We start from the raw sequence: 25,241 nt of genomic DNA, 5'->3' as shown, positions 1-25,241 counted from the left end.
CTTCGTCAAGGAGCCACACACCCAGCCACACGCACATACAGAAAACCTACAAATACGCTCTTACACGTGCAGCGTTTTACACACATGCGGTGCTGTGACAGCAGGTGGTGTGTGACACGTCAACATCTGAAGGTTCCCTGGCAGACGGAGAAAGAGTCTCAGCTCTGTGCCCCAGTCGCTCAGATCTATCATTGGGACTCTTTAATGGCAGCCTTCGTCACATATTACGGCTTTATTTTCTCCTCTCCATCTCCCAGCCCACAGAAGTTCCTTTTTTGTTCCTATTTTTAAGTACAAGTGATCTCAATTAGGGACCTCCATGAAGGCGGTAGGCGGCAGACAGTCAAAGCAATAAGAGCAGAGAGGAAATTGTCTTTATACCCCTCCTCCCTCCCTCCCTCTCTACCCTCCTGCCACAAGCAGTGAACAGCCGCCCCCTCCATGTCTCCATCTCTTTCCATGCTGCTCTCTGCCTTTTCAAAGACAGAGTGAAATATCAGACAAACTATTCCAGCATCTCTCTCTCACTAAGAAAGAAACACATTAAACTGTTGAGACACAGCCACTCCAGCCATTTCAATGTCTAATACAAAACTTGGAAAACTCTGTTCTGGAACACGCACAGACACACACACACACACACACACACACACACACACACACACACACACACACACACACACACACCGCAGAACGTGCCGTCCTTGTCCTAAGAGTTCACGGTGATGTCACAGGCTCAGTGACAAACAGTCATTAAGGGCTTAGCTGTGATCTGGGATCAGTGCGTGGATGTGAGTCTATGAGGTTGTGTTGATGAGGTCATGAGGAATAGGGTTTCTGCCCATCATCATCCTCTTCTGCCTTGTTGTGTTCTGCGCTGCTGGCTAGCTGGTTCACTAATTGACTGCCCGGTTGGCCGGCTACCAGCCCATCTCACTAATCGGGAGGCTAGTTTTGTGGTGGAAGTGTGCTCTCTTGGTTGGTTTGGTGATTGGCTAGTAGACTGGACCTTTGGCTGGTTTGTTGCCTCGCCTGGTGGGCTTGCTGATTGGTTAGCTGGCAAGCTGGTTGGCTGGTAGCCGGCCAAACATGGAAACATCCCGTTAGAGCTAAAAGCCTGGGCCTCGTCACTACCCTCCTCTAGAAAGCTATAATTAAATGTCTTGAAAAATGCACCACTGTGAAATGGAGCCTTAATCCTGAGCCTTAAGTGGCTGTACTTTTCCTCTTGAATGATGAGAGTGTACTCTTGTGAAAAGAAGAAGTAGAGAGGAAGAGTGTTACTAACCCGTATTTTTAGTACATTTCTTTGTGGAGGAGTTGCAAATAAAAATACATGCAAGTGCATGAACCCACACAGTTGGGTGTTTCCTCCATCTGTTGCACTGGACTGTTTATGTACAATTTGCTTTTAACACTGAGTTCTGTGTCCTGTCATCTTTCCTGGTGAGGTGTTAATGGTGAGGATACTTGAGCCTCTCTGTGTGTGTCTGCGTGTGCATGTTTGTGAGTCAGAGAGCAAGAAAGATATAAAGAAGATGACAGATGCACAGTTAAAACAAGAGAGAGATTGTGCATGGTTAGTTTGCTGACAACACTATAGACAGCATGTGTGCGTAGTCTGCGTACATATTAGTGGTTCGCACAGTCTTTGTCATTCCAAGTGGGAATGAGTACAGAAACTTTTATTACACGCTTGATATCTCGACAGGAAAATTAGTCAGCTGAGTTTGATTTTTATTGAAAACAAATAATTGAAACTGAGCGGCAGAAATACAATATTACCATAAATCATAAAGCGAACATCCTGCTCAATGTGGTATACTGTGGTTCTTCACTGTTAGTGACTTCTCCTACTGTGCAGTGACTCCAAGCCAGTGTAACACAGTAGATGAATAATACCAGAGCTGAGAGAGACGATCCAGCTGTGCACCAGGCGAGCAGCAGCCCCACTGAATGAAAAGCTTTACGCTAGATTCAATACTACTTAATATTAAGTCTGTTAATACTGAGTGAGATAGGTCAAATATTTTTTAAGTCCAATGCTGTGTGAAAGTTCCAGCGTTCACATTTAATCAAAAGTTGATTTTGGGGCTGGGTTAAATCCAGGACACTGAGGCAGGGAAGTGTTTTTTTTTCTTTCTTTTTTTTGTTTGATTGAACGGCATATTCTGGCACATTAACGCCTTCTCTGCTGTCTCCCTCACATCTCTGGGACTTCAAACGGCGGATTTGAAATTTGTGCAGAGGTCGCCCTACCTCTGAATGACAGAGAGCCAGACAGCAGGCCTTACTGTGTGAAAGCGGGCCGTATCCTGTAGGGAGCTGGAAGACAGATGCTAGATGTACAGCAGAGAGGCAAAGCGGAGTCAGATGGGACAAACACTCTTTGATGAGCTGAACTTGTCGGGGTTTAAGTCATGACCAAACTGGGGTGGAGGGGGGCGTTTGGGGCCTGGATCAGGCTGGGAAAAATCAAGGGGTTCCTTCCTGCTGCTGTCTCTTCTGGGACAATAACAGAGTACAGAAAACCCAAATTTAAGACTGATTACTTGGCTGTAAAAATAATATGAGTGTAAGCTTGACTGGCTTGATCAAACTGGGTTGTGAATTTTTTTGCATAAAGTGTGATTGAACAGTATCTTTTACTAATAAACCATACACAAAAAAAATTCAAATTCAAATGTTGAGTCAAAATAACATGAAACAACTAATGCATCAAAATAATTGGCTTTGATTAAATTGAATGTATGAAATTGAGTCAAAGATTGTTATTATTTCATCCGTAACGGTTCCAGAATTGAATTCCGCTACAACATTTAGGATGTTTTCCGCATTACTCCAAATGTATTCAGCGATGAAAAAAAATGATATTATCGTAGCTGAAACTTAACTCTGTTGGAATAACTGGCTCCAGGGTTCTTGCAAGGCCATGTTTATCACTATTACAGATTTAATTACTACTATTCACATTTATCCATCCATGAATTGTTAGTTGATCTTTGAGAATGTTGGACAATGTGAACCATATTTCTGGTGTTTGGGGCACATGGAGGGGAAGTGTAACTCAATCACTCTTTTTTTTCTCCCCCTCCCGTCCTCATGACGAGGTGCCAGATGCGTGTCAGTGCTTTCAGACTTTATATATATATATATATATATATATATATATATATATATCCCTCCCACATCCTAACACATACACACACACACTAACAGATGTGTATGCATGTGCGCACACATACATACATACTTATGTAACATAAGAAGTCAAGTTATTTCAAGTTACTCTTAGTACTCAAGCTGTAGTCCTGCGTAAAGCTTTTTTTTTTCTCAACACAGTAATCTTATTGTAGGATGTATGAGGCTATATCCAACTTTACAGCATAAAAACAAGCTGCAAAATCCCTGACAGGATCCCAAAAACCTGACAGCTGTGCCTCCCAGTAGTCCCTTTTTATATTCAAACAGGCCTGGAGTATCAAAGGCCTTTGTCTTTAAGACTCCAATAAAAGCCTGTTTGGGAGCAACCGAAAAGGAATACAGAGTGGCATTGCTCATGCGGCTGTGTGATGTGGCACTGAAAAAGACTCATTGGAGACTGATGGGTAATCAGGGCAGTGGGTGGGGTGGGTGATGAGAGCCGCCTGAGATACGGACTCTCACAGAGGGTAGATGATGCCCTCTACAGTAGACACAGGAGGGGCAGGCAGAGCAGGCCTGCTCACTGACTGCCTTCAAACCAGCATCCACATGGAATATAGAACATGAATATAGAATAGTTTAGCACAAAAATAACAGCATAAAGTAGATTTAATGTTTTAACAGTTTTTTGCTCATAGTAGCAAGTTGCAATATTGCTGGGATGGAACAATGCAAATCTTTTTTTTTTTTTTTTATAATATTTTCACCCAATTGCATTATTTTTCTGTCTCTTTCTACTTTTTCCTCGCTTTGGGAAATGTAGCCTGTAATTTGCAAGGAGAACATCTTGCGTCATATATTATGCAGTGGTTGAAGAAGTATTCAGATGCTTGACTTACGTAAAAGTGGCTATGACACAATTACACCCTGCGTAAATACTTAATTACGCTTGAAAATATTACTTACAAAAAGTATGTAGGTATTATCAGCATAAAGTATTAAAAGTACTCATAATACTCAAATATTGTCCCTGTGAGTGTTACACTATCAGATTATAGTTGGGTTATTATTACTGATGCATTAATGTATAGGTGGCATTTTCATGTTTAATTGGAGCTAATTTTAACTGTTTTATACACTTTGGGGAAGTTTAAAATATTAAAATGCATGATATTTTATAAACTTGTGTGTTCTGTTTGTAAAATATTAATCTGCAAAGTCAGTGCTGTCAAAAAATAGAAGTGCAGTAGCACAGTATTTCCCTCTGAATTGTAGTGGAGTAGAGGCATAAAGCAGCAGAAACAACGGAGATAGTCCAGTAAATTACAAGTGCTTTAAATTACAGTACTTGAGTAAATGTACTTATCCTTTAACTGTCATTTTTGGATATGCATATGAATAGTCACTCAATTGTGCGTAAGGACACAGAGGGTTATTTTGGGGGCTGGTGGCTTTAGTTTGCATGTAATAAAAATGTATGTTTTTTTTTTTTAATTTATGAAGCTGTCTGTGGCACATCTAATTGCGTAACTGTATTTTAACTCTCAGTCTGTTTTAAAAAAGAAGTGGCCACACATGGGTGGATGAACATAAACTAAAGTCCGCGTAAAGTAGAATACCTGTACACCTGCGCAACAGCTCTCCCCTGCGACCGAGTGAAACGCTACTCCTGCGCCTCTCTACCTGACTCAAAACTCTCCGGTGACTCACTCGCTCCTACTGTATGGACTGTAACTCGCTTTTTCTCACCCTTGGCTCGGCTCTCTCTGAACGATCGTCTGTGCCGCATATTGTCAGGACATAACGGTAACACAACACGGACTGATGATGGACTGTTGCGTGTCACTGACTGGAAATGACCACCTCCAAAGTTAGGAGCGTGTGGACGGTCCAGAGGAGCCGTAACATGTCGGTATGTACAGCAGGCTGTGTAAAAACTCTCAACTTGAATAACAACTGAGAGAAATGCGTGAAACATAGCCCCCCATGTGTGTTTCATGAAGGTATAGACATTACACGGAGACCTGTCCGGTCGTCTATATAGGCGTGATAGATTATGGCGGAGGGAACGGATCCGACTCCAGACACCACGTGTTGGAGTCGCATCAGCGCAATAATTGCTGGGCGCTTGAGCTATATAAACCACAAAAAGCCTGAGCACGGGAAACCCCGGCCTCCAAACACTAACCACATTTACGGCTACAAAAACGGGATTCGTTTTTCCGCCTCCTTCATCTCACCGGCGATTTTTTTTTCACCCCCCGACTTCATCAACCTTTTTAACCCTATAGACCTGCGGTTCGGCCGAGAGACTTTGCGGGAAAAATATGTATAATTTCCAGGCGTCGCGGGGTTAAAGGCTAAATAGCTCTGTTATGTACTGTTAAAAGTGTATGCCTTTGACTTTAAAAACTTTTTGTGTGTGTGTGTGTACATAGCCTGGGGGCTTTCAGCGAGTCATTCACTTTGGCACAAAGACTTCAATGACGCACCTGGAGCAGCAGCTTTGACTTTTTACAAAAGGAAGACAGACAAAAAGTTTTTGAGCATCTGGGTCGACTGTTCCATTTTAGAGCAGCTTTTTTTGTAATTGTATAGCTTATTACGCGCTCGTACATTTATTTGATGTTATTTATATCCACACACGAGCAACTACGCCTGCGTTATGGCGCATGGACGCTTCCCTCGAGAAGTTTGAAAAAAAGAGCTTGTCATTTAAAACATCATCAAGTTTTCAAGGGTTGTTTTTCTTGACGGAGAAGTATATTTTATGTCGTTTGAAGGCGCCCACTAAAGTTTGTAGTGGAGAGAGTTTTGAAACGCGGTGTGCGCTAAACCAAGTCCCATTTTCCATTGGCAGACGCGCTGAGGTTCAGCGAGCAGCGGCGCACACTCCGAACTTCTCCCTGAGTGTGTGAGAGAGAGAAAGAAAGAAAGGAAGGAAGAAAGAGAGGAGCTGAAGAGAGCCTTTGGTGCCTTTTTTGATAATCCAACGCTGTTGTGATGCGAATTCCCGTAGATCCCAGCGCCAGTCGGAGGTTCAGTCCGCCGTCCAATAGCCTCCAGCCAGTCCCAGGGAAGATGAACGATGTGAGCTCCCCAGCCGGTCAGCCGGACGCAGCAGCTGTGGTGCCAAGACTACGTCCCCACGAAAACCGCAGCATGGCCGAGATCATCGCCGACCACCCGGCCGAGCTGGTCCGGACCGACAGCCCCAACTTTCTGTGCTCGGTTCTGCCCTCCCACTGGCGGTGCAACAAAACGCTGCCTGTCGCCTTTAAGGTGAGTTCCGATTCAAGAATAAAATGCTAGATTAAAAGTTTTTAATTACTGCATGATACGGTTAACACTATAAGACAAACTACTATTTGCTATGTGAACCTAAATAGTGTTTTTAAAAAAAAAGATTTTCTTCAAAGAACTCGTCTCAATATATTTGTTTAATAGGCTGTTGCTTTCTTTCTGTTGGATGCGAACATTTTGGATATTTTTAGTGATGTGTTGATGTGTTAATCCTCTTGTCATCTAAATGTTGGGAGGATTTTCGTTATCAGCTCAATTCAGTCAATCCTAGTTCCTAAAAATAACTATCATGTCTTCTAATTACAACTTTTTAAATCGTTGCAACATCACCAGTTAAACATGATGCAGCTGTAATCTGGAAATGATCAACAAGCAAACATATCCACCAAATTAATGTTGAAATGAAAAAGAATAAAAGAAAAGTGGGCATGTGATGTTTTTTTTTTTTTTTAAATAGCTGGAATGAATATCAAAATGTAAAAATAAATAAAGAAATCACATGTTTATGTTTCTTCCCACATTATGTAAACAAAGGAAAACAAAATTATAGAGTGATTTTAGAAAACAAGCGTATAATAATAGTGGCTCATTTAAATTGCCACAATGGAAATTTAGTTTTCAGTGTGCTTAATTATAATTTTCCATTTTAAGCAATTATTTTCACATGTGAAAATGGTGGAAGAATATGCAACATGTTATTTATAATATTCCAGCTGCACCGTGGGCTATTATAACCACAATTTTAATGATTGTTATAAAATATAGTCATTTTTCCTCTTTATTTGAGTTTCACTGAACGTTTAATAAGCAGAAATGTGGGGATGAAAATATATATTTAACATGCACCAAAGACTGATGGTTTAAACATTTTAGGCCTCTGTTGGTGTTTTTGAAGCCTTGATAGCTTTTTTTTTTTTTTTGCTTCCATGATATTTCACAGGAAAGGGCCTTTTAATTACTTGACAGATATTTCTTAAACGTTGGATCAAAGACACTTAAAGTGGACTTGTGTAGCTGCAGTCCTGGCTCCAAATCAAATGTGACACATTTTAATATATATGTGTTATTTAACCGTTATTATTACCACAACTCTGTAATTATCAAGGCTCTGAAGGCATACTCATTCTCTTTTATCTGCATCCAGGAATCTAAATGATAACACAAAGTCTCTGTGCTTTTGTTTTAAAAGACTGCATTTCAGAGGAGATTCTAATCACATTTGTCATGATATCAAACTGCTTCAGGATAATTAAATTAAACCCATTTATCAAAATAATTTGGAGGACGATGATATGATGTGAAACACATTTGTCACATTAGCTACACACATTTCTGTACAAGTGAAACTGAGAAAGAAACTGGAGTTTGGGTTTCACACAGCGTTTTTCTTATGAACGGAGCTGAGTTGAAATATTCCTTTAATAAACTTTTTTTCTACACCATTTTCACTAATTTTCTTCAACCATGGACTGAGGAAGAAAATATGTTGTATCATACTGTTGATCAGTTGTATGTTTTTTTTGATTTTGGGTCACCGGAGTAAAGTTCAAATATTCACTTGAAACTTCGATCCAAGTAGTTTCTGAATTTCTGCCCTTTGGCCCTCGTGCACCTGACAGGTGGTTGCCCTTGGAGACATACCGGACGGCACCGTTGTCACAGTAATGGCGGGGAACGACGAGAACTACTCTGCCGAGCTGCGGAACGCCTCAGGTGTGATGAAGAACCAAGTAGCACGCTTCAACGACCTTCGCTTTGTGGGCCGCAGTGGAAGAGGTGAGGCCTGAAACACTCCGTCCTCCATTCACTGAGAACTACTACCCAGTAGGAGCTATTAGGTTCAGTGGTGTGGATTAGTGGTCACATTCCCAACGTGGCAACCACATAATGATCTCTCTAACTCCAGGCTCGTCTCCCAAAGTCTGAGTGGTGAATCATATTGCTACCACTCTCTTTGCCTTTAAATGAGGGACCTTAGTGCTTTTTTGGAAAAAGTTTGGATGTGTTTCAGTCTAGCATCAGCTGCATAGAAAAACGTTGATCTGATAAGAAGAAATCAGTCTTGTTTTTTTCATCCTTTGCTTTCATCATAATGTTCACCTGACATGACCCAGCTCAGTTCAGGCTTATAAACATGTTGGGTGGTGCTGCAGCCCAGAGGCTGATCACTCTCTGCACATATCCTCAGGCTGTCAGGGAGTGAGGCAGCAAATGGCATTCTCTGAATATTTGGCATCGCCAAACTGACTCTTTTGCATAATTGGCCGTCTTGTTGCTAAATCATCTTATTTACGATCAGAGATTTGGCAAGGAAGGGTGTCCTCTCTCTTCTCCTCACGCATTCACCCTCTCTAAACTCTCTGGAAATATTTTCTTAGAGACTTTTATTGGTCACCTACGATGAGTTGATAAGGCCTGTCAGTAGCTCTAGCAGCGCCACCATGTCTTTTATTATCAGTTTCCCTCTCTGTTGTGGCTGTTAAAGGAGAAGGAAGACCCAGATGGTGCAGGGGGATGAGGGGTGACAAAGTATTGAGATTGGTGGACCTGTTGCCACGGAGATCCGGCATGCGTCCTTTTGCTGTGACACAGAATCTGGTCACAGGAAGTGACATAGGAGCCAGGGGAGATCAGAATACAAGGTGTCTGAAATGAATACCCTGCAAAGACAGAGATAAGTACAAGATAGGATGTTAGATAGCTAAAAGTCATGCACAGAGAGTGCCAACAGAGCTGGACAAGGATCGATAGTTATAGAGCTGCAATGTTGCCACAGGATGATGACAGCAAGAATGGATGTAATGGATAATCCAGAGTAATCAGATACTGTTGATAACATGATTGTACTTTATAATGTAGTTGTGTATGGGACAGGTAACAGATGACAGCAGCAATAATGGCAGAGAGCACAGGAAGGTGACGCACTAGGTGTCCCGCTTTATCGTAGATCACTAGTGTGAGCCAGCGCTGCTTCACCCACATGCCCCTCACATCAGCCATGTGGGACACCTGTTACATCTGTGATCTGCTATCTCCCGGACTCATCTTATCACTCCTTTGAAAGGCATGTTTATAGTGAGCTAGAGTGCGGAGCGGAAGAGGGGAGGACACGCACGGGTAGATGGCTGCAACTCAATGGACAGCTGCTCTGATGAGTCGCTGCGGCAACCTGCCCCCCACTTCCTGTTTCTTTGCACGTAGCCATGGTTACGTGATGCGTGTCTGCATACCTCAGATGTTAGTGCTGCTGCTGACTTGGCTGTTGTACTCTGATTCATAGCATTCCTCATGCGTGCACATAGAAACATACACACTTGGACAGACGCATACTCAACCCCAAGGCAGCAACTGCTGGGGATTATCGAGAAAGGAAGTGACTATTAAAATGCCTCTCGCCCACTCACACTGAGTTAGACAGGGAGAAAAGTCTGGATAACAAGATACAGGCTCCTTCAGCCAATCTTCCAATCTGCCAAAGAACCTAAATAGACCCTCTGAAACATCCAATGTTGTTTTTCATTAATCCCAAATCCTTAATCCTTAAAGTCGATTTTTCCCAGTTTGTATTGGCTATTATGTGATCACAACCACACTTGTGACTTGGGGATGGTGTAGCAATGAATGCAGGTCATTGTCTCAGCGGATGGCATGTCATTTGATGTTGTTTGATATCACCACAGGCAAGAGCTTCACCCTGACAATCACAGTATTCACCAACCCACCACAAGTGGCCACTTACCACCGAGCCATAAAGGTCACAGTGGACGGACCGCGTGAGCCCAGGAGTGAGTACAAATGCATGCACATACACTTTGGGGATACGCATTCACACGCGTCAAACAACATTCCACCTCTTTTAAAGGTCAGGTTCACAGTTTCTCAACTTTGTGTTAAAACAATAGCTGCCTGCTCATATGTAAGAAGAGGCCTCAGCACCCTCAGTAACCTCTGAAGTTACAGTATTTTTAGTATGAAATTCTTTATTTGTGTTACTATTTCCTCTACCTCACTCATCAGGGAAACACTGCCTGTGTCACTCTGGACAATACAGACTTTATTTGTCTAACCCAGACTGCTGAAGCATCAGATTTTCTTCAGATAAACTTTGGAATATATTTTTTCACAGAACAAGGACTGTGGATTTTGTCTTCAATCATTTTCATTGTAGGCATGTTAGGAAAGGATTTTTTTAATGCCCATGGAATGATTACACCAAGCAAAAAGGCTTTCATTGTACGTAGGGGCATGAGAGTGTTATTTTAAGACAATCATAAGAAATGTGAACCTATCCTTTAATTTGACGTTTTTCTCTATTTTTTTTCTGAAGTTTTTCAACAATTTTGTGTTCTGTGTGCCACTTTTATAAATACAGGGGATTTACAGGAAACAGATTTTTATAAACAATGGTCAAACTCAAAGCAGCAGAAGCAGTGATATCCTAATATGTAGTCCCTAGTATGAATCAAGCTCCAAACACACGTGATCCTACATTTCCTATAATGCAACAACACCATCATTAGACCCTTCTTGCCACCTTAATGCACATTCCATTTTACCATCACATCTAAATTTTGTGACACAGCTCAAAAGTCTCAAGCCTGATGGCAACTCTGATGATGTCATCAGGGTTATATTGTTTTGGGGTTTTTTTAGGGAGGGGGGGGCAGTTTACATTGAAAGCTCCCTTCACAAACATAAAAGAAGTTACAACTTTTTTCACAAGGTGAGTGGTACTCCTCATGATTAGTAGATGTGCAGAATTGGGCACTGTCCCTTTAACTAAGCTGTGAGTGTGGCTAACTGTGCACCTGGCCAATGGCAGCAAATGCACAGCTAAAATGGTGGCAGGCTAATAAAAATAGTTAATTAACACCAAAAAAGAGGGGTTTTACTGGAAAAAGCTGTGATTGTGTTAATTAGCAATCAACAGGCTTTATAATTAAGTTGACCTCTCAGAAAGCCGCTCAGCCTCCCATGTGAATGCTTTTAGAGAAAGAAGAGAAATAAAAAGTGAGGCAGAATCTTCCAGAGAGGGTACATTGGGTAGCAGAGTGCTAGCATCAGCTTATTTTAATGGGCCATATATAAAAACAACTGAGCAGGAAAAAAAACTTTACTATAGCCGTCAGTGCCAACTGGTCTGGCATGCAGCTGTTTCTCCAACCCTCCTCCCTATTCATAAAAAAAAAAAAAACAGCATATTCTCATCTCATGGCGTCTCAACGAGCAATATCACATCACAAACAACCCTCCACCCACCCGCTCGCCCCTTCACATATGGCACCAGGACGCACAGAGACACAGAGGAGCCGAGAGACAGTAGGATTAGTACCACCATCAGTCTCTGTTGTAGGAAACCTGCCCGTGGTGCCAAAAAACGCCTCACACACTCAACATCGAACGTTCATCAACACGCACACAGAAACAAAGGCACATGCTCGTCCTCAAACGCACATGTACTCACAATCACGCCCTCCTCTGCTGCCCCCCCTCCACCCTCCCCCTCCCTCCCTCCCTCCCTCCCTCTCTCCATCCCACTCGCTCTCGAGCCATCTTGTTTCATCAAAAGCATTTCCTGTGCATCTGCTGTCCCCTGTCAGATGACTTTCAAAGTCCTGTTATTTGGTGCGAGCAGATGGAAGTTGGAACAGAATTTGTTTAGAAAAGCCCCAGTTTGCTCTCAACAAAGTTGCAGTTGCAGGAAGCATGGATGTATGTGAAGTGAGGCTGAGTCACTACACTAAGTCAGACTACTACCTCATATTAGGTGAGGTGATTTTGGCATAGCAAATAGACTTTATGCTTTCATAGCATCCATTGTTCTCTTTTCTTGTACATGACTGCTCAATTTGTGGTCAGAGCGAGGACTTTTAAGTGGAACAGAACTTATTTTCTTTTCAACGTCTTCCTTTGCATGTTAGAGCTACAGTCTCAGGACGCTAATTTAGGCAATAAGGACTATGTCATCATATGTAACCTCTGAACTTCTTTACTTTGCTGTTAAGTGGTCAGAATTGCAGCACTGGTGTAATTTACCCAGAAACTTCAGCCAGAACACGTCTCCCTCTCAGGGGTCATTAAGCCAAGGTCTCAGGGTGGCAAAACACACATGTGCCCTCTCAACCGTGCCTCCCCTCCTCCAGGTTTCAGCACGGGGACTTGGAGCTGAGAGCAGCGGCTGTCTCCAAAACTGTGATTCTATCTGTGAACGCTTCATTGACACATGGGGGCTTTGTCGGCCATTACAGCTCTATTTTGTGTTAAACGAGTGGGTAATTAGGAGGCCTGTCGTACACACTGGGCCAGGGAGGGGCCCCACAGGGAGGGGTCCCGCATAGAGACACACGGAGAAAGAACAGTGGGCTGTGTTTAGCTTGACATACACTGGAACTCTGTGGCCCTTGTCTGTAAAAACACGATGTTGTTCTGGAAAATAAGCTGACAATAACACTCAATTATATATAATAGTTTCTGTAACCATTTTGTGCGCTTTAATTGATTTTTTTTTTTTTACACTTCGCCTGGTGTTATTGGCAGTTTTTACTCCTTGTTAATGACCCGCCTGGTTGTGGGTGTCTCGTTCAGGAAGGACTTTTTGTGTTGGAGTGTTTGATGCAACTTATGGTAGCCATATGAGTCTTCCTGAGGGATGTCATTTCCCCAGCGGTTCCCCATTCAATATCAGTAAAGTAGGACCACCCATGAATGAATGGGGCTCATATCTCTGAACTATGGGGCTGAGCTTAAGTTAATTAATTGCGTGGTTAGAGAGAAGAATATCAGTGAGGCCTAGTTTAAAGATCTGTGGTATGATTCTCTTTAGAGGTTTACAGTGTGTGTGTGTGCGTAGCGTGTGTGTGAGTGTGTGTGTGTGTGTGTGTGTGTGTGTGCGTAGCATGCGTGTGTATGTGTGTGCGGGTATGGTAAGTGGTTAGTCAGGTCCCTCTGGCCACTGTGTTATTAGCGGGAGGCTAACTCGGTTTCTGTGGCTCGCATTGTGCTTAATCGCTTGACAGCTCTTGGTTACTCTGTGGTTTGCCACTGCACCGACAACTCAACACACAACTTCAATGTGTTTGTACATGTATGTGTCTGTGTGTGTTCATGCACCGAGGCATGTGTGTTGGCTCCTGTAGATATGGTTGCAAATGCATGTATGTCTGTCTTCTAGCGCCTGTGTCAGCATGTGTGCACCCACATGACACATTTTGCAGAGAGAGTGTGTGTTATTGGTGTCATTAGTCTGGTGTAGCCACAGTGCTGATTTCGAATAGAGCTAATAGGCCTCATTAAATGTCATTTTGAGCTAATAGACAGGGAGTGGTTGTTTAAACCAATATGCTTTTATAGGTGGTTCTGTCTCCTTTCAGCTGCTCCTGACGGTGGCTGCAGCCAGCTGAGACAAACTTCCTGAGCGATAATAGCCAAGCCGTAATAATATAATATACAAGGCTTTCTGTCCAAACCCACTGTTCTCATTATAGTTAATCAATGGCAGACAAACATAGGAGGTGACAAAAACCATTGTGGCATCACACATACTGTGTCTTGCTGTGGCATATTGCAGTGGTTATTGTGCCTAACTGAGTGTGTGCGACATGTGTGTTGTGTGTCAGCGGTGGAGGTTAGTGGTCAGGCACGTCTCTGCTCTCGGGTGTTTGAAGCCGCCGGGTCTGGGGGGTTCTGGGCTCAGGGACGGGGTCGTGTTTTGGTTCGGTTTTGGTCAGGGTGTTAACAAGTCTAATGAGGAGGCCCTGGTTATGTACAGGCCTGCAGATAATATTAGTGGTTCACGAGACCTGTGTGCCAAGCCAAACTCCTTCTGCGACTTGGGTCCCCTCATACACGCACGCACACACACACACACACACACACACACACACACACACACACACACACACACACACACACACACACACACACACACACACAGATAATTACATATGCAATATACTTCTCTGTCATTCACAATAGTTACTTAAAGAATAATAACTGTATTTTTGTTGCACTTTTCTAAGCAAGAGTTGCAAAGTGCTTCACATATAAAAAAGTAAGAGCAATATATACATTAAAAAAACAAAATGTACATTGAAGACACAATGGCTTGTAGCAGGCTGGACACCCTTTGGTAGCAAGTAAAAGGGGCTGAGATAGTGATGATGTGGTTGCACTCCCTTGAGCTCGACCTAGCGCTCTGGTTTAAATATGACTAAATCAAGTTACAGTAGTCCAAACAGGATGAAATAAAAGCATGGATAACTTTAACATCAGCAGAGGATAAAAGGAAGCTAATTTTCAATATGACTTTTAAATGGAAAAAGCAAGATTGGAATAAATAAATCTAGCTGCAGTAGGAATTTGTCGGACATCCCCCATTGATCTTGTCAACACTACCCACCAGTACACCATCCTTGCGGTCTCCTTAAATATGCATACTGTATTATTCCCTCAAACCACTACAAAGCTGAGTACTAAGTGCCGTGGAGAAGTGTACTAGTGAAGTGGACCAATGTAGGTTGACTCACTCACACTCGGCACACACACTACCTCCATGTGCCGTGTTATTATGGATCCCACTGCTTTTCTTGGCAAGACTTGTCCTTCTCTGCCTCTGATTGGCTTACCCTGATATTCTTACTCTAACCCTGACCAGTCTCACTCCTCATGCATAAACCTAACCAACCCAACCAACAAAGGCAACGTGTACTAGCCACCGAGAGACAGAGTAGACTGTGTCTTGCCAAGAAAAGCAGTGTGATCCATAGTGACGCAGGGCACCTTCCCAGAGAGTCCCTGTTTCCCTGCATGCTACTCTCTGCTTACCGCTTCAACTACACTCTCCTCCTGCGCACTCTGTTCCTCGGCTTCCCTGTCACACGCCTGCACCTCTTCCCACTCCTCTGTCTGGCAGTGGCCATGGCCAGTCACCTCTCCTCATTTCACCTGTTGCTCCATAATCGCAGGTACTGCTGTTGCTGCATTAAACATATCTGTGAATTTTGCGCATTCAGTGGCATCAGCGATTCCGACTCTAGATTTTTTTTTTTTTTTTGGCCCGCAACTTTGGCTCTGCACCCCTCTTTTTTCGTTATTGCTTATCTATCTTGACAATTGACAAAGACGCCCTGCTTCATCCACAGATGTTTGGCTCTGAGCCATGGCATCTGACACGAGAAATAGAGAAAAAAAAGAGGCGGAGGGGTGGAGCCAGCCCAGTAAGAGATTTGATTGGGTCAGCCTAGTGCCATTATAGAAAACGTTATTACAACAATGAATAATAAAATCGGCCCAAAGGTGTGTTGCCAGACTATAAGTACAGCTCTGTAAGACACCCATAATCACCAGGTGTCATGGGCATAAAAATTTAAGTTTATATTATATTTGCCAACATTGTCCCCAAGAGGAAGCATGTGATTAGAAAACGAAGAGGAATCAAAATTGAGCCTTGTGGTACACCACAAGGGAGTTGGGCAGTAGAGGATGATGCATTACCAATAGCAATAGAGAACGCCATATGGCTGAAGATTGGAAACAGAGCAGAGCAATATCTATGATACCTACCTTCATCTCATGAAAATTAAACAAGATGCCATGGTCCACTATTTAAAATGCAGTACTAAGCAATAATACACACCTCAACAACCTTATTGGAGTGGTTGTGAAGCTATGGCATATAAAAACTTTTGGAGAAAAAGAAGGCTGCCATCTCCAGTACTGCTAGGCTGGAATAAGTGTGAGTAAGTGAGATGCCTTCATTAACATGTCTGTCATGACGACACCGAAAGGCCTCCAAACATTGTCATCAAAGACACATGTCATTACTTGCACGTGTAGGGTGCTATTACCTGCTGTAAGGCTTGGGCTTTGTTTCTTACAACAGACTTTTATGCTCAGTGCTAAATTCTAAGATCTGTACAGATGCTAATTACATTGTACCACAATATTTAGAGGATGTCAGCCAGTTTTCATTTAATTTCTACGGTGCAATCATAATACACAGTCTTTTATGTCTCTGGATTACCTGGACTGCCTCGAGCAACCTGTCCAAAAAATAAAACATACTTTTGTACAGCATCCAGGTAATTACAGGAGGATTTCAGCCTCCCTTCATGTGTCTTCAGAAAACTCTCGCAGATAAAACACACACATCGACACACACCCACACCTATCTGCTGCTGCCTCACTCGAAGCAGCTTTTAACAATGGGAGCCGGACAAATAAAACTCACCAAAACATCAGGAGGAAAAGGAATGAAGAGAAGGAGGGAGGGACGGAGAGAGGGAGAGAAGGGAAAAAGAGAGAGGATAAAAAAAAAACTTCAGGCTTTTCCAGAGGCAGTCAGTCAGTTGAATGTCTTATGAAGTTCCTTGAAGAGGTGCCAAGGCTCCGCAACGCAAAACACAAAATCATTCAGTGGGAGGGAGAGACAGAGAGGAAGACAGAAGAATAAAGAGTGAGAAAGGGAGGCAGAGAGCAGATCATGAAAGAAGATAAAGATTAAGAAAGTGAGTCCACCGTTTGTTGGCCCCGAGCTGCAGCAAAAAAACATCTCTGAGGGATTTGTTCTCCCCTGTTCTGAATCAAAACACTTTAATGCGAGCAGAGAGGTGCAGAGGGAGCTTGTCTGAAAGCCACACACAAGCCAAACTGCATGTGTGTGTCTTTGTGCGTGTGCACTCTTTAAACTATGCACAATATCATACAAGTGTGTATATAATGTGTTTTTGCGTTCAATAAATGTATCGCCTTTGGGAATAGTTGTGTATAGTCTGTGTGTGGACATAAGTGTGTGTGTGCCCTTCCTTTGCCTGGCTTGCTTCCTCCAGGCTGGAACGCATGGACCACACAGACGGCTGGCAGCGCTCCACGACAGCCTGGCTCCCCCTTTCTCTCTTTCTCCTTCTCTCCTTGCTGCTTGCTGCCTCATCTCTCACACCTCTCGCTTCTCTTTCGCTCCCTTTTTCTTCTCTCCTTCCTTCCTCTTTCACCCAATCCTCCTGTTTTAATCATCTCCCATTCTTTCTTTACTCCCTCCCCTCTTTTTATACCAGACCCCCATGGTAGACGGGCGTCTGGCTGTCACCCACTCCGCGATTTTCCTTTCTAGCTACGCTCTGCCAGCTTCAGATTGCCACCTGAAATAATTCATTGTTTCTGACCGCTCACAAAAACAACATGGCCACTGTGAGGGCTCCAAATAAAAAAGTGAAATATGGACCCTGTGTATTCATTCATCGACTTTACTGGCTGCTCCAACATGAGATGACTGACACACACATACACACACACACAAACACAGACAGGCTGATTCAACCCAGGCTCCATGAGCATGGGGGTTTTTCTGAATCAGCCCCAAAGATACATTCATCCGAGCTCACCCAGTGATCATAAACCAGACTGGAAGGGCTTAGAGGGCATGACGTGACACCAAATTTATAAATTATCCCATTTATTCGGGATTTTCTGGCTCTCCGCATTTTCCTCACATGTTACTTAGTCAGGCAGCAAGCAGGAGAATTTCCTGCTAATGTGTCTGCAGTAATTGTTGAAACTTGATGTGTTGAGCTGGGGGGGAGATTCCTTAAAGCGATAGTTTGCTGTTTTGGAAATACAAGTTTTTGCGTTATTGCTGAGATATGAGAAGATAGACACTCCCATGTTTGTCTGTTAAATATGAAGCTACAGCCAGGTAATGTTAGCTTAGTTTAGCATAAAGACTGGAACAAGGGGGAAACAGCTAGACTGGCTCTGTCAAAAGTCAACAAAATCCACCTACCAGCACTACTAAAGCGCAGTAATGAAGTTATATCTTAATCCATGCCAAAAAAAAACACATTTTGTTACCTTTTAATAAAGCCGGGCTAGCTGTTTCCAACCCTTATGCTAAGTTAAGTTAGCTGGCTGCTGGCTGTACTTTTGTATTTCCATCATATTTTTATATTTTAGTAAGCATTTTCCAAAATGTTGAACTATTCCTTTTAACTTTTTAGTACTTGGAGCCAAGTTTCAAAAAGTGCACTGTTATCCTTGTCATCAGAAATCCCAGTACAAACCATTCACTATCTAAAGGAACTTGGGTATTTGAGGAATATTTTCAGCCAGGACATATGAGGGAACAGCTAACCATCCGTCTGTGTTCAGATCCAATCTAATGCTACCATTAATTACAGAGGACTTATATTCTGTTTTCCTACTTGCTCTTACTAACTGTTATCAGATCAGCAGGGGCGAGTCGAATTCAGACTTATGTCTCTTGGACGGCTGAAATAATACTATTCCAGGATCAGTGTGCAACTGTGTGATTAGAGATACTATCTATAGAGGTGTTATCGAATCATTATTAATCTTTTTGCGTGTGTGTGTGTTTGTGCATGTTTGAGCCTGTTCCGTACGTGCATGTGCAAGGGTTTTTGCATCATGCATGTGCACATCTATGCATGATTGCATGTGCAGAAGTGTGTTTGCATATGTCCGTTCTCGGGTGTGTTTCTGTGTGTGTGAGTCGCTCACATCTGGTCTGAATCTGTCCATGTTTCCGGCTGCTGGCTGGGCAGGGAAGTGGCAGGCGCTATCAAAAATCTCCGCTGTTTTCACAGGGATGATGGGAATCTCAGGGACTTTCCCTACGGCAGTGAAATCATCCGCCTTTCCCGCTCCTTTAAATACCCCTGGCTCATTCCTCCGCCCTGCTAGGGTTCCGATAAAACAGCTGAGACGTCTTGTGTTTGGCAACAGTTGTCGTCTAAAAGGTGTAATTAAGTCATGAAAAACTGTATTTACTGTCAAGGCCGCTAAACTAATGGACTTGAGGTCTGGCTGTTTGGAGTGTAAATTGGACTTAAATTTGGTGGTTGACATGTTGCATTCTTATATGAGAAAAATATGTTGGTTTCCTTTAAACTGGGTTGCCTCAATAGGTTTCTTGACACTATTGACATCTAGGGCGGAAGCTGACTTACTGAAGCTCTAATACAAGAAATAGTGACGTAAAATTTTAAGTTCAGCAATGTCTCATGTGTCTGTCAGAGATTAGGTAGATTAAATGTATCTATCTCTTCAAATATTCATGTAAATATTTGTCTGTCTTTTGGGGTCTTCCTCAAATATGTCAAAATCCTGAAGCGTCTCTAACTATTTCACCATTCACAGCCCTGCTGTGCTCAGAACTCTTCATAAAGCCTGTGTCTCCTGACTGGTGCAGACCCATCCAGAGCTCTTAATTTACTGGTCATAAGGGTCTCTTCCTCTCCATGTGCCTCCTCCCCCTCGTGTCTGTCCCCCTCTGTCTCCCCTAGTCTCCCATTGCTATTTATTCCCATCACTAGGAGACGGGCTGTGCACAAAGCCCGCACTGTGTCACGAGGCTTTTTTAGAATAGAAATTCGGTCTGTTGAAAATGGAAACGCTATGATTGACTGGGCACAGCTTGCACAGAGAGATGAGGAATGCCAATGAGAGGCACAAATTATTCGCAGTAACGATGGAGAAATATTATTAATGAAATATGGACATGAATTATGTTGTACAGTAAAAAGTCTTCAGTGGGCTGAGGTTTTGAAGTAACTGATATTATTCACGTTCCAAAGCAACTATGTAAAGAAGCTGATGATGAGATTGTCTGTTTATTTTGAACTGGATGATGCCAGTCCAGTAACGTCATTCTAATAAAAAATCATGGTCTGTCTGTCTGTCACTGGAGGCTTTTTCACTGCCGCCATTCTCAAGTCATCACAGAGCAGCAGCCTTTGGTATTAAAATTCAGTTGCTCCAGAATGAATTAACTTCTGCAAGTCAGATGGTTATAATAGCAATAACAATATCTGAGGGTGAAAAAACTATCAAAGTTGCAGTAGTGGAAAAATGCTGTACTTAAAATGAGGCAGTTTTAAAAGACTATTTCTTTGTCATTTTGCATTTATTTGACAGTGAAAGCAACACGAAATCTGCCCCGAGAGAGAAACAGTAGGGATAACATGCAACAAAGTTCCTCAGCTGGGATGTTATTAGTCAATGTGTTGGACTGTTAGTTCACAAAGACCCCCTGTGAGGCAATTTATGTAGTGTTTGATCTTTCTAATGGTGATTCAGTAACACATGATTATTCCTTTTGAACATCTCTCCTCTTGTCCTTCTCCTCTTCCTCCATAACACCCACAGTGCTATAGCTTTAGTGCCAGGCCTTTGTTCCCAGCCCAGGCAGCAGGCAGGTTGGGCAAGATTCTGAAGTAGCTTGCTGTTTCTGCTTGAGCCAGCTGGAGCTCTGCCAAGCACAGCAGGAGTTTCTTCTCTCCTCTGTTTGATATTTACTTTACCGCCTTTACAGGGGAACTAGTGCGAGACCAGACAGACAGACGAACTGACACAGAGTTGTGTCAGTGGTTTAAAAAAAAAAGGACTGGGTGTGCATAGGCCTCTTTTTTTACCCCACCTTTACTAAACTATATTCTATACCTGAGCCCCTGGGCAGGGTTTGATGTTGTTTTCACACAGCACAGATAGTGCCGCTGAGACAGGGATGGGCAAATGACACAATTTCTTGTTTGCACACATTTTGCATTTGCAATGTGCATGAACCGTATTTGCATATTAGAGTACAGAGTTACAGGCCTAAAAGAGTGATGAGAATAGAGTTAGGGATATAAAGGGTGTAAAATGATCGGCTTAGGAATGCAGGAAAAGAACGGGCATACTATATTTGGCATAGGTTACGACTCCTGTGGGGATAATGGGGCGATGGCGTGAGAGCTTGTGTTTACCTGAAGAAGAAGCCTCAGGTTATAACTAAAAACATACATGCAAGCTCTCACTCTGAGTACCTCTTTGTCTTAACTCCCTTTCTCTTTTTCTCTCATGCAAGATGATACAATACCTAATTCAGAGTCTTTGTTAATTAGCAGGATACAGCATCCCATTCTTTGTACCTCCTCTTTGTTTTGGTGCACGGACTATGTTTACAAAAGAAGGCATGGCACACAGAGGAACTGAGTCATTAAAATGTCCATTATACAGGATAACATACAAACTGTTTGCCAAGAGCAAACAATTTAAGACAATCTACAAAACTGATAACATGTTTCATCTTACATTAGTAATAATACGGTTTGCATGTAACATCACAAAACACAGATATCACATAAAAGTTGTTTTATTACAGCTTGGATCCCTTTATTGCAGCCTGCTGCAGCTCTTTAAAAGATACTTTTTTTGTGCGTCTGCAGGGCATCGTCAGAAGCTTGAGGACCCCCCAAAGACTGGCCTCTTCTCGGACCGCCTCAGTGAGCTGGAGAGGATGAGGGTGAGAGTGGCCGTTCCCACTCAAGGCCCACGACCTACTCTCAACCCAGCGGCCAACTCTTTCAACCCGCAGGGACAGACGCAGATAACAGGTGAGCTCCCTGACCTCAGCTATTACCCATTATGGTGATGGTGCTGAGTTCAAGCACCATAACAGTAAGCATCCAACCTCCTAAAGTGTTGCTGAATGTCTATTAGCGTACTGTTCTTTAGCTGATCCTGACAAGGTGTGTTAAAAATACATCCACAGTATAAAATGTTTTTACTGCACAACCTTTGCAACAGATGTTCATTTAAACATGTATTTCATCTTTCAGATGTGTCATACTGTAAATTGATACCAACGTACTGAACTTTATTTTAATGCCATACATTTTAATGAAAACTTATTTTTGGCTTTACCTGTTAGGTTGTTGTGTTTCTTTTGATGTGTGTCATTATGTTTTAATTGCCTTGTTCCGAGGGTAAGAGACATTTAATTAAGGCTGGGAAAAAATATTGTGTGTTGACTCTCGGTGGAATCAAATCATGCTGATATAGTCATGTTTGTTTACATGAGTAATACAGTGGAGCACACCTTATTCCTTTGAAAATCAGGCGTAATTAAAAAATGATGCATTATAAATCAATGTCAGAAAAGAATTATAATTGATATCATGGAATTGATTTCAGCCACATTGCCGAGCTCTGTATCTAATGTTTGCACCCAGAGATAAGCAGGTTTAACAGTGTCAAATGTTTCAACATTGTGTTATATGCGCAAATTAACTTCTAAGAAAATCCACACGTCCAGTAGTTAATTCAAACGTTTAAGTTATAGGAACATCTGCAATATGCACAACACTATCTCCGAACTTAACAGTCTCAGTGAGCAGGCTGAGTCACAAACTGAGCAGCATTTATATAAACTGAAATATCAAACCCTCACTGGAGCCATGAGAACATCCTGATGGGACCAGTGGTTATGCCACAGAACGTACAGTGCAGCATGTTATATTGCCTCGCAGATCGTCTGTCTTTCTCTGCTCCGTCTCTCTCTCTCAATATACATCCAAGAAAGTAACACCATCCTTCATGGTTGGAAATGGCTGCTACCTGATCACCCGCACCTCTGCAGACTCGTCACAGCTCTTAGTTACTATCTGGCGTGGCTGTGTAGTGTTACTTGGAGGATCATTTGAGAGTTAAACAGCATAGCAGTGTAGAGTGTTATTCACTCCTTAACAAACTGCTGCTAAAGTGCAAATATTTTGAGGTTAAGCTTTATATCCTAGTACAGCTTTGTTAATTAGAGCAGTGATTCCCAAAATGTTTTGTCAGATGTACGCTGGATGTTATTTAACACCAGTAATTATGTAAAAATAAACGCTGTTACATTCATGTTTTAATATAACTGAACTTTCAGTGATTTGGTCGATTTGGTTAAGATTGAATTTTTAATACTACCACCAGTTTTTAAAGTTCAGCCATAATCCATTACCTTTAGCAGTAGTATTGTTTCAACTATTTATTACTTTTAGCTATTTTAAAAATGTATGTTGTTTTTAGCTATCTAGCCTATAGCAATAAATAAATTATCCATTAATTTAGCTATTTATACTATTTATCCATTACTTTTAGCTGACTTCTTAAACTGACAATCCATTAAATTTAGTAATCTACTTCAACCATTTGTCTGTTAGCTAATTAATTAAGATATTAACTAAGATACTTATCCATTACTTACTTATTATTTATTACAACCATTTTAACTGTTTATTCATAACTTTTAGCTATTGATTTTTACCATTTAACCTTACTTTTAACCAACTGTTTAAACATCTTTGCTCACTTGCTCACTACTTTTTACATATACACTGACAACAATAGGTGTACAGTTGTTACGGCTAACTTAACATATGGATTTTTTAATGTAATTTATATTTTTTCAAATTTGTTGACGTCTTTCCACATAGTCCCTGGCTAGTTCTGAAACACTTCCTAAGCTACAAGCACCCCTGGTTGGGAATCACTGAATATTTGATCATAAATTTTATCCATAACCCATAAAAATAGTTTGCATACAATTCAATCTCGGTCAACTTTCATGCTCTACACTTTTGCTGCAGCACACAGACAATGATAAAGTGCGCACAGCAGTTATTTTCATGGTTGTCTGCTGGTGTGTTTACACCCTGGGTGTGTGCCAGCAAGGCTCTCTCTCTGTGCCTCAGCTGCAAGCACAATGTTTTATAAGGCAAACAGGAAGATCTTCTCTTGGAAGGTAAACATTAGATGTGTCATTACGGAGGATGTTGCATAACGTGCCCAATTGATACTTACCTCTAAACACAAGCACAGAGAAACAGAGACACTAATAATGTTGGCAGTTGTTTTGAATGTTATTGCCGATTTGGTAGTGTTTTAGAAGAAAATTAGAACCACAATAACGTTGTTCAGCTGATGGGCCACTGATAATTATTCTTTTCTCTTTTCCTGTCTGTTTTTCTCTTTCTGGGTTCTTTCTCTGCTTCTTCCCTTCCCCTTGCTTCATTTCTACCCATCAGACCCACGTCAGTCCCAGTCCTCTCCTCCCTGGTCATATGAACAGACGTACCCGTCCTACCTGAGTCCCATGGCATCCCCCTCAGTCCACTCCACCACCCCCCTCTCCTCCAGCCGAGGCACGGGCCTGCCTGCCATCAGTGACGTGCCTAGACGCTTGCCAGGTAGAAAGACTACTCTGCCACTTTTCCGAGCCACACTTGACTCGCCTGACCGACTGTATGAAACCACCCAGTCTCCTTCTCCTTTCACAACCTCCCAGTGTGCTATAAATAATCCAGATAATACATTTTTGTTTTGCGAGAGTGGGAGGGAGTGAGAGAGAGAAAGACAGACAGACACACACACATGTGATTTCACACAGAGACAAAAGCAAAAACATAAACAAATACTTGTTCATTGGACTGCAGAACAAAATCTATGTGATACTATTTACCAGAGACTAATACAGCACAGCGAGCTGCTATTAGCTCATTTTCAAATGAACGTGAGGAATGAGGCATGTTGTCAGAGTCTGACTGCCTCTCCAGAGAGTGGTTTGGATGGCGTTTTTTAAACAGTGGAGGAAAAAAACGATTGTTTCCTTTTTTCCTCGCTCCAAGTCTTTGATCCCAGAGGAGTATGGGTAATAACAGGCCCAGGGATAATAACAAGCTCGTGACTGACAAATAAAGTGTCTTTATAGCGATACGCCACTCTCACAAGGCATTCTGGGTAATTGCATTAGCCAGTCTGTTTGCTGTAACAGCAGCATCTGTGTTCCAATTTGTCTCTGCTTTTCCCCTAAAGTGAAAGCTCCTTTAAAATCCCTACATGCCGCCAGACTAGTTTTCTCCCCTGTACACCTGTTTGACTCACTGCCATATGAGTTTTTTTCTATCCTACATTTTTTTCCCTTCTGTTTTCATGTGCTAACGTACTGCACCCTCCTCTGTATGTGTGCCCCAAGCGAGGGT

The 25,241-nt window shown here is 42.3% G+C and overlaps 1 protein-coding gene across 1 annotated transcript in view; it reads left to right on the top strand.

Moving 5' to 3' along the window:
* runx2b (RUNX family transcription factor 2b) overlaps positions 1-25,241 on the top strand; it is a 42,731-nt gene that overhangs the window by 12,080 nt on the left and 5,410 nt on the right. Inside the window, exons 2-6 of the mRNA XM_062437823.1 lie at positions 6,164-6,426; positions 8,067-8,223; positions 10,128-10,232; positions 21,666-21,833; positions 24,288-24,449. Of these exons, the coding sequence (XP_062293807.1) occupies positions 6,164-6,426; positions 8,067-8,223; positions 10,128-10,232; positions 21,666-21,833; positions 24,288-24,449 (855 nt within the window). The remainder of the gene's footprint in view (positions 1-6,163; positions 6,427-8,066; positions 8,224-10,127; positions 10,233-21,665; positions 21,834-24,287; positions 24,450-25,241) is intronic.

The sequence above is a fragment of the Scomber scombrus genome, chromosome 17 (genome assembly GCF_963691925.1).
Source record: "Scomber scombrus chromosome 17, fScoSco1.1, whole genome shotgun sequence".
NCBI classification, from domain to species: domain Eukaryota; kingdom Metazoa; phylum Chordata; class Actinopteri; order Scombriformes; family Scombridae; genus Scomber; species Scomber scombrus.
This window is presented reverse-complemented; position numbering and strand designations above follow the sequence as displayed.